The sequence below is a fragment of the Histoplasma capsulatum genome, genomic scaffold (genome assembly GCF_000149585.1).
Source record: "Histoplasma capsulatum NAm1 scaffold_15 genomic scaffold, whole genome shotgun sequence".
Lineage (NCBI taxonomy): Eukaryota > Fungi > Ascomycota > Eurotiomycetes > Onygenales > Ajellomycetaceae > Histoplasma > Histoplasma mississippiense.
In genome coordinates this window covers 161258-173566 of record NW_001813968.1, presented here as the reverse complement: position 1 = coordinate 173566, position 12309 = coordinate 161258, and the positions used below count along the sequence as shown (strand labels likewise).

Sequence of the window (12309 nt, the reverse complement as noted above, 5' to 3'; positions counted from 1 at the left end):
ACTCTGCTGACAAAACCGTCAGAACTTCGAGATCTGTTATTGCTACCCGTGGACGGCTACCCCAGGCACGTGCCACCCAACATATTATGTGTTGGGGGGATTGGATTGGGTGATTCGTACCCTCTATACCACCACGGCGCTGGTGGTGATTGAGCTCTTTTGCCCTAGTGGCCTAATATTATGTTGCTCTCGCTTAGATAGTTAACAAATATGTAATCTGTAATCTGTACACAACCACTAGTTGTTCCTCCCACAGGATCGAATGTCACGTGTCTATAAGCGCGGTACGCGGCTGATAGCAGCTTGAGGTGTTTGGTTAGTTTGTTCCTTTGGCATTGTTCCTTGGGAATATGGCAGTGATGCATACTCAAGTCCAGATTGAACCAAGACACATTAAGCAATAATATATATCAACCATTGCAAGTATATTGACATGGGAACAGGTAAGTTTTCTATCTGCAAGGAGTGAAATTCCCTTACATACGTTTGTTCTTTTATCTACAGGGCTCTTATACTCTCGTGCTCTAGTGAGGATTTGTGTGTGCGGCGACGAAGGAACTGGGAAGTCTAGTTTGATCACTTCCCTTGTCAAGGGCGTCTTTGTCACAAACAAGATCCAGCCGGTCCTGCCTCATATCACCATTCCTCCGACTATTGGCACTCCTGAAAATGTGGCCACAACCACTATTGTAGATACCTCCGCCCTTCCCCAAGAACGAGCAACCCTGGCTAAGGAAATCCGAAAATCCAATGTCATTTTACTGGTATACTCAGACCACTACAGCTACGAAAGAGTTGCCCTGTTCTGGTTGCCATACTTCCGCTCCCTAGGTGTTAATGTCCCCGTTGTTCTATGTGCCAACAAGTCAGACCTTACCCCTGAAGGCAATGGGTCCCAGGTTGTTGAGGATGAGATGCTCCCGGTAATGGCAGAATTCAAGGAGATTGACTCCTGCATTCGAGCCAGCAGTAGGGAGCATCGTAATGTCAACGAAGCATTTTTCCTTTGCCAAAAGGCCGTCACACATCCCATTGCGCCCTTGTTCGATTCCAAGGAATCGACTCTGAAACCCGCTGCCGTTAGTGCCCTTCATCGAATCTTTTATCTGTGCGACAAGGACCGTGACGGATATTTGAGCGATAAGGAAATTACAGACTTTCAAGCAAAGTGCTTTGGTAAACCTCTGAGGGAGGAGGATCTGGTCCATATCAAGGAGACTATACGCAGGTTTTACCCAGATGCTGTCACACCTGCTGGCATCAGCGTACAGGGCTTCCTACAACTTAATAAACTATATGCTGAAAAAGGACGACATGAAACAATATGGATCATACTACGGACATTCAAGTACACGGATAACCTGTCTCTACAAGAAGATTTTCTCCACCCTCGGTTCGAAGTGCCCCCCTTTGCCTCGGCGGAACTGTCTCCCGCTGGCTATCGTTTTCTTGTCGATTTGTTCCTTCTCTCAGATAAAGATAATGATGGTGGACTCAATGACACGGAGCTGGCATCTCTGTTTGCGCCTACCCCGGGATTACCTCCCTCTTGGATAGAGGGTGCCTTTCCCTGTTCAACTGTACGAAACGAGACTGGCCACATTACTTTGCAGGGTTGGCTTGCACAATGGAGTGTGACTACATTTACATCACCGAAAACCACACTGGAGTACCTAGCTTACCTGGGATTCGAGTCATCCGACCGAGGGAACCCAACAACCACTGCAGCACTTAAGGTGACCAAACCACGGAAAAAGCGGCAACGCCCTGGCCGTGTTGGCCGTAATGTTGTCATGTGCTATGTCCTAGGAGCCCCGGCCTCAGGAAAGTCATCTCTCCTCGACGCATTTCTCTCGCGTGGCTTTAGCTCGACATACCATCCCACCATCCAATCACGCACCGCTGTCAACACTGTGGAATTGCCTGGCGGCAAACAATGTTACCTCATCCTTGACGAACTGGGTGAGCTTGAACCTGCGCTTCTCGAAAACAAAGCCAAACTTCTGGACCAATGCGATGTGGTCGCATACACCTATGACTCTTCTGACCCTGACTCTTTCGCCTATATTCCCATGCTGCGGGATAAATATCCCCACCTAGCGGAGTTACCAAGCGTATTTGTTGCCCTCAAAGCCGATCTGGACCGGACGACCCAGCGAGCAGAGTTCCAGCCAGACGAATACACCAGCCGGTTAAACATGCCCAGTCCACCTTTACACGTTAGCGTAACGTGGGATTCCATACAGGAGCTGTTTGTTCACCTTGCAGAGGCAGCGATGGAGCCCAGCACGGCATTTCCGCGAACTGAAGATGATGTTGAGGGGAAATGGATGGCATGGGGGATTGCGATTGGGGCGGTCGTCTGCGCTGGAGCGGCGGCTGTGGTTATATGGCGCAGAGCTACAGGTGGCATGAATTGAGTCACCCCTTGCGCCTTTGGCGTTTGGTGTTATATACTAGCAAGGCATCCATCAGCTGGATAGCCTATCATGCCAATATAGTAAATGTAGGTATATGAAGTACGATATCCATGTATATCAATGTGAAAATTGTATCCCCTCGTCCGTAGGTTTGTGCAAGATTAGCGTGGTTTCAATTAGTGTATGGAATTCTGCACCGGCGCCCTGGGAATAACCAATAGAATCCTATATAATTTTATATGAATAATAATTGGTCATTTAGATCCACTGATTGAAGATCCCATGTAGATCTTAAGAACGTGTATGGAATTCAATGCGTTTGAAGCCCTGCCTGCCTGCCTGCCTGCCTGATTCTCATATATTCACCCACCTATCCCTCTACCCGCGAATATGGAACCCCCCAAACCTGCGAACGTGGAATCCACTGAGAAACCTACTAAATCCAATGGTGAGTTCCTTATATTAATCAATTCAAATGACCTAGCTAACTAATTCATTCTCTAGTTCATACAAAAACATCAAGAAAATGAAAACAGTCTGTTGAGGAGGTTATTGCAGAACTTCCACCTCTAGAATCAGTGAAATTCCACTCAATACTGCCTATCTTATGAGATTCAATTCTCAATATTCCTGCAAATATCAATATTAGCAGTTCATACACTCTGTTTACCTTATTCTTCTTTGAAAAATGCTTTCAAAATATCAGTAATTCTACTAATCTTTACACAAAATTAAAGAGAGATACTAGAGATACTGATGATGAAGCTTCAGAGCTTTCAGAAATGAAGAAGAATGAGAAAGTTCAAGATATAAATATAGAAATTTCTGAATATTTATATTCTCAAAGCCTTCTATTCAGCAACATTCATGGAAAAATACCAATTCAGTGAAGATAAAAGTCTTTATAGGCATTCTTCTCTATATGAGAGTTCATAAATCTCATTGAATTGATTTATACTGGTGGAATGATTTGAAACAAGACTTTATTCATTCCATTCAATTCTATATGACTCATACATGTTTTGAACAGATTAAATGATATATCCATATATCTAATCCTCATGAAGCCCACCACCCGGAGGTCAAAAATAAAGATTGGTGGTATAAGGTAGAGTCATTAGCTACTAAGTTTCATATGACATGCTGAAAATACTATACCCCTGACTCTAAGATTTCCACTGATGAGATTATGGTTAAATGCTTTGAATAGAGTCAACATACATACAAGATGTTTAATAAACCAATTCCTCAAGAATATAAGATATTTGGCCTAGCAGAACATGGCTATTTATAGTCTTTTCCTGGTCTAGCTGTCAACAAAGTATAATGTCTATGTTTCAATTCTCTATGTTAACAAAAACTGAAGCTATGGTGGTGAATCTGGTGAAGCGGCTTTCTATGATATCCACACTGAATACACTGAATACCATGCTGAGTGCCATCTCTAATATCGACCCTAATATCACCCATAATATTGGCCCTAATATCAACCCGAATATCACCCCTCCAAATGCTACGCCAAATGCCACGCCTAATGAAATCTCTACAGCTGGTCACATCCTATTCAATTTATATGGATAACTACTTTATGTCAGTTCCTTTATTCAAAGAACTACATCAACAGAGGTATGAAGTATGTGGAACCACTCATTCAAACCAGGTTCCAGCAGTACTAGATGAGCTTTAAGAGCATTCAAATTTCATATTCTGAAATACTCTGCATGTCATTGAAAAAGAGAATGTTCTCTGTCTTGCCTGGCAAGATAATAATATGATATTGACACTAACTATGATTCATTCATTGAATGCAGGTATTGAATGTACTTGTAAATGCTCAGAGGAACTCTCAATCAATATCAATATTGTTAGAAAGGTCTTTGAAGATCAATCACAAAAGAAGCTGAAAATCCCATTGATTATAGATGATTATAATCATTATATGAATGGAGTAGATCTAGCAAATCAATACTAAGCAGTATATATTAGTTATAGAGTCATCTATCACATCTGATTTTCTATTCTCTACTGACTTATTGATTCTGCAGCTATTAATGCATACTGACTTCAATATCTATATATGAAGCAGCAGAGGATTTCAGTGAAGGATCTTCCTTCTCATATAAACTTTCATGAGAAGTTTTATCAGAAACTCTTTGAATTCACATCTAGAATTCATGATAATCTATCAAGAAAACAATCAAATTCTAATCTAAATCATCAATGGATTCCTCTTTCAAAGCAGCGTGTTTGTGTCTGGTGTCAATATAAATGAAAGATTGGCCAGCAGAAACATAAAAAGATAGAGAGATCAAATTCTGATTGTTCAGAGTGTCAAAATACCCCCTTATATTTGAAAACTTGATGTTGGGTGGAATTTCATAGTATATCCTAATATCTATTTACGCGGATCCTTAATTAGGGTTTATATATTACACTAATACCAATAAATACTCAAAAATACACTGATTATTCAATGAGATTTCGTATAATATACACTAATGAAACCACGCTAATTTTGCACAAACCTACGGACGAGGGGATAGCCTCTTTTCTTGGCAGTAACTAGCCCTGGAGGTAACTTTCCAAGGTTAGTGTAACATCCATGGATGGATGACCACGCGACGATCACCTGACTCCGACTTCCCCACACTTTCTGACGGAGCCGCTGCCCCATACAGCTGGTTTGTGGCTGAACTCAACCTCCTGCCATCTCTTCCTAAGTTGGATGATGGCAAACGCCTCTAGCTATCCCTATTATTATTATATCAACAACTTGCCCGGGATTTCCATCTCCTTTTTCGTTTCTATGTTCTTGGTTATTCAGGTTTAATTTTTGTGCAATTCGCTCGGGTACAAAGCGAAATCTCTCCCTCGTCGCTCGAGTTTCCCCCTTTCATGCGCAAAAGCTCGACCTCAGTCAGCCAAGCCGCCGATCATTTGAAACCCCCCTCATCATTGTCTGTTCTCTATTTGTCCTTCCACCACGTTGTTTGAGTGTTACGGTCACATCTTCTGCAGTGCCGTTCCCCATTAGGCGCATGTAATCTTTGGCTATAGGTGTCCATCTCTCCGACGCCATGTTGTAAGTTTCCTGGTCAAATTGCCCGATGTGGGAATAGTGAAGCTATATTACCTTTCTCTGGCAAAGCGGCTGCCATAATTTTTCAGCGTTTTCGTTATTAGTGTTCCATCTCATATGTGTATCCAGCGTACTACCTCCTCCTCCACCCCGCTATGCGATGCCTTTGGCATACGCCAATGGCACCGTAAACGGTATGCCTGTGCCAATTATCGAAACGACCAACATTATAAAACGTCCTGAAGGGGGCTGTTCGCTTCAAGTTGGAGAAGGTTGGTATCAAGCTGTTGCGTCCTGTTATTCTTCTGAACCTAACCAACTGATCACCGAATGTATAGGAACTTATATTCTTAGGGATGATCTGCTCCTCGCGACTCCACCGCCTCATCCGTCCGAAGCTCCTATTGTTAGCACAAACCCATTGGCTACGATTCCCCACCCTCCAACATCTGGCGTTAAGCTATCATTAGTCGTTGTCCAACCTCGCAAAACTATGCCTCATCTTTACAAAGCAAAGACGTCTCTGAGTGGGACGTCAGACCTTCAGAGCATCAGGGAAAGCGATAATGAAGTCCGGCCAACATCTAATACATCGGAGGCTTGTGGATCGGTACCTGCGTTTGGAGAGGGAAGCCTCGCACTCGCGACGAATATAGGCAAGGAGGGACCTGGTTTAAAGCGGCGTAAACCCAAGAACAATATCCTCAAAAGTAGTTCAACTTTCGTTTCCCGTGTTATTACTCACGATACGGCAGCGAAGAGACTGGCAGAGAGAAGCCCAGATGGCATCTATGCATTCGCAAATATAAATCGTGCTTTTCAATGGCTGGACTTGAGCTCCAGAGTAAAGCAGGAACCTCTTACCAAGATTCTTTTCACAAAGGCCCACATGCTTTGCCACGATGTGAACGAGTTGACGAAAAGCACAACACACTTGGATGTGATTATGGGCTCTTCTGTGGGGGATATCATGTGGTATGAGCCACTTCAGCAAAAGTATGCTCGCATCAACAAGAATGGCGTCATCAATAATTCTCCAGTAATCCAGATCCGATGGATTCCTGGCTCAGAACACCTATTTCTGGCAGCCCATGCAGATGGCACCCTTATTGTCTATGATAAGGAGAAGGAGGATGCTCCATTTGTCCCTGAATCTACAGATATTAGTCCCCCTAAAGCTGCCGATGAGAAAAAACCCCATAATTCAAGTCAACCATTGATCATTTTAAAGTCTGTCAATTCGAAGAATCAGAAAACCAATCCTGTTGCCTGCTGGAAGCCGTCGAACCACCGCATCAATAATATCGCTTTTTCCCCCGATAGTAGGCATCTGGCCGTCGTTTTGGAGGATGGATCACTCCGGATAATTGATTATTTAAAAGAACAGTGCGTGTACCCTTTTCTGACGTCTTTGGAAATAAGATCGTCACTCTTAACTAACCTTACATTTTTTTTTAAGAGTCCTTGACACGTTCACGAGTTACTATGGAGGAATGCTCTGCGTTTGCTGGTCTCCAGATGGCAAGTATATTTTAACCGGAGGCCAAGATGACCTTGTCTCCATTTGGTCACTCTCTGAACGCAAAATTGTCGCCCGCTGTCAGGGCCACCACTCTTGGGTCTCCTACGTGGCTTTCGATCCTTGGCGATGTGATGAACGGACTTATAGGTTTGGCAGCGTTGGAGATGACTGCCGACTGCTCCTCTGGGATTTCAGTGTTGCGATGCTCCATAGGCCAAAGGCGGTATGTTGCCCACCCTTCTCCTACCTTCTAAATACATCCTTCTGCTATTTCGGGGCAGTATACCCTGCTCTCACCCAGTTGTGTGTCTATGGAGCTGCTAACAATAAATTTGAATGCTTAATAGCTTCAAGCCACGGCACGGCAACGTACTAGCGTTGTAGCCCGTACCGATGCTCTTTCTCCCAATTGGGTAAGATCTGACTCGAACCGCACAGACAGCAAACCTGTGGAGAAGGAGACGGAGGATATGCCTACTTTCCACCCAGTTGAGCCTAGAGCGAGGACTGCACAACTACCTCCAATAATGGTAAGAGACCAATCTGCAGACCGAAGCCCCTTATAGATAATTTCGACTGATAATAGTCAACATTTGATAATAAAGTCCAAGGTAATTGGTGAAGATCCCATTTGTTGGCTAGGATTTCTTGAGGATTGCATTATCACCTCTTCACTTGAAGGTATGTCCATGGACTATATCCTCTTTTATCCGTATTTATATTTGTGGTAGTCTCTAATACCTTGCAGGCCACATCCGTACCTGGGATCGACCGCGAGAAAGCGTGAGTGAAGGCGTTCCTAATACGACAGTCTCTGGTTCAGAACAGGCAGGTGGCGCGGGGGACATTGCTCGGCCAGGATCGTACGATTCTCACGGCGGCTAGGAGAATGCTGTAGTTATGACTTTACGCCGTTCTCCTCCCCCCCCCATTTTCTCTTCACTTTTTCACCCCCTTCTTTTGCGTGCCAGAGCATCTGTATACTCACCCCATTTGGTTGACGACCCTTCTACCGTCTTACGCTGTCTCTTCTTGATCTTTTTTTTTTTTTTTTTTTTTTTTTTTTTTTTTTTTTTTTTTTTTTTTTTTTTTTCCCCTCCAAATGGTTCGATGCCCTATGCGAATGGATAGTTATGAAACAATTTTTCATATTCTTGTATGTATATATGTCTGTACATCCTAATTATGCCATGACGATTTAGGGAAAGTGCGGTGGAATATCCCACTTTCTTTTTTTCATTTTCGCTACATGTTTTTGATTCTTGTTGTAGATATACATCGATTTTTCAAGAGAAGTCCCTGTCATCAAAATGCAGTTCCCCGTCGTGTTTTATAAGGCTTCAATATCTGTTACGAAACGATATGCAGCCATTAGCACATTTTGACAAAAGCCAACTTGATCTATTTCATGGCGTAAATTTGGGCGTCGATGGCCAAGTAACTAAATGTTAGGCCACTGGGGCAAAAGAGTTCCATCACCACCAGCGTCGTGGTAGTATAAGAGGGGACGAATCACCCAATCCCTTCCAACTTGTTTGTTCAACATGTCACATGATACCACTTTTCTGTACCCTTGGAAGTTTCTAAGCGAGGACTTTGCCTCATCAACAACTCAAAGAAACACTCGATTGTCCTCAATCCCATGCTATCTGTATCACTTTTCAGCGTACGCGGTGCACTAGCCTCTACAAATAATGGCAGCAGTCTTGAACTCTCAACCAAAGATCCTCACCATCAACCGGCCAGACGCCCCACAAATGAACCAAACCTTGATGCAAGCCTTCCATGATGCCCTTGAGAACAGCCCCTCTGCGGACCTCCTATCTGTTTTCGGGGCTACATATGTGCGTGCGCATCGAGTAGCCCAATATAAGGAGCTTTCTGAGGCTGGCTGCCTCAATTTCCTAACCATTAACAACCTGCATGATGAGATCAGTGCTCACCCCGAAATCAACTTGCGCGATTATTTCCCCTCAGACTACGACCGTCGGTACAAATGGGTAATGCCAAATGCAACGCCAGAGGAAAGGGCCGCTGAGCCACAGCACCCAAAAGAGTCTTGTGACTGGCTCCGTGAGAGGCTTTCTAAAGTCGATACTGCCAATATTCTTTACCCACTATCTAATCAAGCCACATCGCTCCTGCAAAAGTATTACAACCTGAGCGACAGCTATTCTTCTTCGCAAACAGAGCTTGCGGCCTCATTGAAATCTCTTATTTTGCATTCAGAAAGGCTATTTGACCTGAGCACCCGAGGAGCCGTGGTCAAGTGCGGTAATGAAATTGCTATCAAAGTCTTTCCCAATAGCAGAGATCTGACAGAGTATCACAACCTCCAATACCTTGCTGATCACGTTCCTGAGCTTCCAATTCCCAGAGTCCATGGTCTGATTACCCTTGGGAATTTCCATGCCATGTTCATGTCGTATATCCCAGGAATCACCCTTGACAAAGCCTGGCCAGATCTATCTCATGAAGCAAAATTATCTCTTCAGAGGCAGCTGAACTGGATATTCTCTCAACTCAGGAACCTCCAGCAACATGATGGACCTCAACTAGGAGGCCTGGGTGGGGAAGGGGTCAAGGACTACCGCATCATGGAAATTTTTGCAAAAACTGGCATTACAACAGCAAGGCAATTTGATGAGCTGCAATTCTCTGCAAACCATCGTGCAAGTCCTTCCTATGTGAAGCTACTTCGTTCATTTCTGAGAAAGGAAAATAGGTCTCTTAAGGGTTCAGTGTTTACACATGGCGATTTGAAGAAAACAAATATCATGGTTGGAAAGGATCCCACCAACACCGATGCGTATATTATAACTGGAATCATTGATTGGGAGGAGGGTGGTTTCTATCCAGAGTATTATGAGTGTACAACTCTGTCGAACGGCCAGAGCATTGATTGTGACGATGACTGGTATCTATATGTGCCAGACTCAATTTCACCCTTGCGATATCCTGTGCGCTGGTTGGTTGATCGCCTCTGGGGAAACCTTTTGTGGAACTGGAGGACGGATACAGTTCGATGAAGATGGGCGGATGGTGTTTTATAGAACAGGATTTAAACAACCGCAACGGTTTTCCCTCAAGCAAGTTCTTCTTTCCTCGGGAGCCTCCACCGTGTCCTACTCTCACCGCAAACTGATAGCTTTCACTGATATGAAGCCCTCACTGCCAGGCTTCGCGTTTTTCCTTAATGGTTCTTTTCTTTCCCCGATAGTCCGCTGTATCTACAATGATACCATTCTGTTCCAGCTTATCCAGAACCTCGAGGATGAAATCCTGGCAACTGTAATCGGAAATATCATTACGGATAGGTGTCTCATACGCGATGCCTTTGACGGTTTCAATATTGCTTGCATCGATCTCACATAGGGAGCAAAGCTCGATAAGGGAATTCGAAATGTTCGCATCCGATCGCGCCCTCACCTCAATAAAATATTTATGACGAGCACCAAGGAGATGAATGATGGTCTTTTCACCTGTCTCTGCTGCATCGATGAACAAGCTCCAATGTTTGATGCCAGGGTTCTGGTAGATAGCAATCTTCAAAGGAATTGTAGGATGAGCCATTTTTTTTCTTTTCTGGATCATGGGCAAGGAAGCGAAATTTCAACTTAATATCTGCTCAAGGAGCGGGCATAATTTCATGGCGCAATCTTCGTTGTTTGTGGGGTAAGATTGGTCATAGTGTTTTCGTTGGACGTAGCACAATTTCCCAGCAGTTACGCTTTAAACAGCAAGCTTGGTTTATCATTATGCAACGCTGCCCAAAACGCGCCCTGCGACCAATTGTGGAGTGAGCAACATGCTACAATCACAAAGAAGGGCCATGTATGTGACTCCTCCAGAGAGCCTGAATTCGGACGACTCCTCTTTTTTTCAAGCTTGCTAATAATTGTTATAGGGTTAGGAATATCCCTTTTCAACTACCGTAGAGATATAAAGTCAGAGTTATATATACCTTTTAAACATGATGAGGTTCGCATCAATCAAGTAAATAATAATAGTACCAGTTATCTTTTTCATTCGCCCAGTGCAAGCAGGACAGGGACAGAGAAGGGAAAGGTGATGCCAGACAGCCAGTCGGCTTGACTTGGTCATTCAAGAATGCGAGAGATGTGCCGGTGCGACGTGTGCTATCCCCAGGTACGGGGTCCTTTCTGTGATGAGATGGGCTACCTTGTCAGATTAGGGTGGAGGCGTTGTATATTGCATTCGGACGTGACGGGCGCAATCACGCTGTAACTGGTCACTGATGGATGCTTGACTAGTCGTTTCATGGGCTGAGGTGGGGAGAAGCGTCGTCGGAGCGCCATGGAGGAAGAAAGGATTGGAAAGCGGTTGGCCGCTGGAAGTGGAAGTCCCATGGAAGTTCCATGGACGTTCGAAAATTAAACGGCCATTTATTTTATTGATGCGTAGGTGGATGATTGACACATCTTGGCTGGTATATGGTTGGAGAGCGGCGGCATATGCCATGTCTACAATGCATCATCATTAACATGAAACAGATGTTAACGTTGTGTGTGTTGGAGTATGACGCGGCTAAAATAATCAACCCTTTCCACCAACGATAGTTGATTTTTCTTCTCTTTTCCTTTCCTTTGTTGTTTTCCCTTTCTTGACAGCAGCTATGAACATATCTTCCTACGATGGTTGAACAGGGATTATGAGCAACGCCGGTGAGCGCTGGACTTCGCTGTAAGGCTCGGCATGACTCACTCGGCATCGCGTCATGTTACAAACTTGCAGTGGCTTCACTCCACCAGCGGCCCGTGAATACTGAACAGCCATGGCATCAGGCCACGCGAAAATAATACCAAAATCAACAATTTTTGGTGGCTCGTTGTAGGTACAGGTACAGGTACGAATACGAATACGACGCGCTCAACTCCATCGCATTATAATGTCGTTTTGTACGCCGCCATCATCAGCAATGGTTGAAGGATTTTGGAATTTGTTGATCTTGTTGCTCCCACTTCTTCACATGATATGGAGGAGGCAGGAGAATCAATGCGAATCCCGCATTCGAATATTCCGGCTGGCTACTTTGACGGAGGACAGTCCTGCCATATAAAAGAGTCTGCAAGCCAACTCAAGGAGCCTCCTCGTTTTGCTCCTCTTCCTTGTGTTTCTTAAGAGATGCGTCCACTCTCTCAGCGACAAAGAAGAACAGATTCGATAAATAAAGTTAACTATCGCATGGGTCTGAGCTTGTGGATTGCGGGTTTCCATATAGGGCGAAAATTTGACACAAGCTTTTTTTTAATTCATAATTAAACTGT

The 12309-nt window shown here is 44.2% G+C and overlaps 3 protein-coding genes across 3 annotated transcripts; all 3 read left to right on the top strand.

The window, feature by feature from the left end:
- Positions 1-433: 433 nt before the first annotated feature.
- Positions 434-2420, top strand: HCAG_09028 (hypothetical protein; the record flags this gene model as incomplete). The annotated part of the gene is made up of 2 exons (XM_001536027.1): positions 434-443; positions 529-2420. 2 exons carry the CDS (start codon positions 434-436, stop codon positions 2418-2420), a joined length of 1902 nt encoding a protein of 633 aa, XP_001536077.1.
- A 3077-nt stretch (positions 2421-5497) lies between these two features.
- On the top strand, positions 5498-7906 carry HCAG_09027 (hypothetical protein; the record flags this gene model as incomplete). Its single annotated transcript, XM_001536026.1, has 7 exons — positions 5498-5502; positions 5629-5771; positions 5838-6885; positions 6959-7244; positions 7369-7551; positions 7627-7702; positions 7770-7906. The coding sequence occupies 7 exons, from the start codon at positions 5498-5500 to the stop codon at positions 7904-7906; spliced, it is 1878 nt and encodes a 625-aa protein (XP_001536076.1).
- An 809-nt stretch (positions 7907-8715) lies between these two features.
- On the top strand, positions 8716-11931 carry HCAG_09026 (predicted protein; the record flags this gene model as incomplete). Its single annotated transcript, XM_001536025.1, has 7 exons — positions 8716-9981; positions 10397-10580; positions 10929-11002; positions 11059-11170; positions 11296-11406; positions 11689-11725; positions 11877-11931. The coding sequence occupies 7 exons, from the start codon at positions 8716-8718 to the stop codon at positions 11929-11931; spliced, it is 1839 nt and encodes a 612-aa protein (XP_001536075.1).
- Positions 11932-12309: the final 378 nt, after the last annotated feature.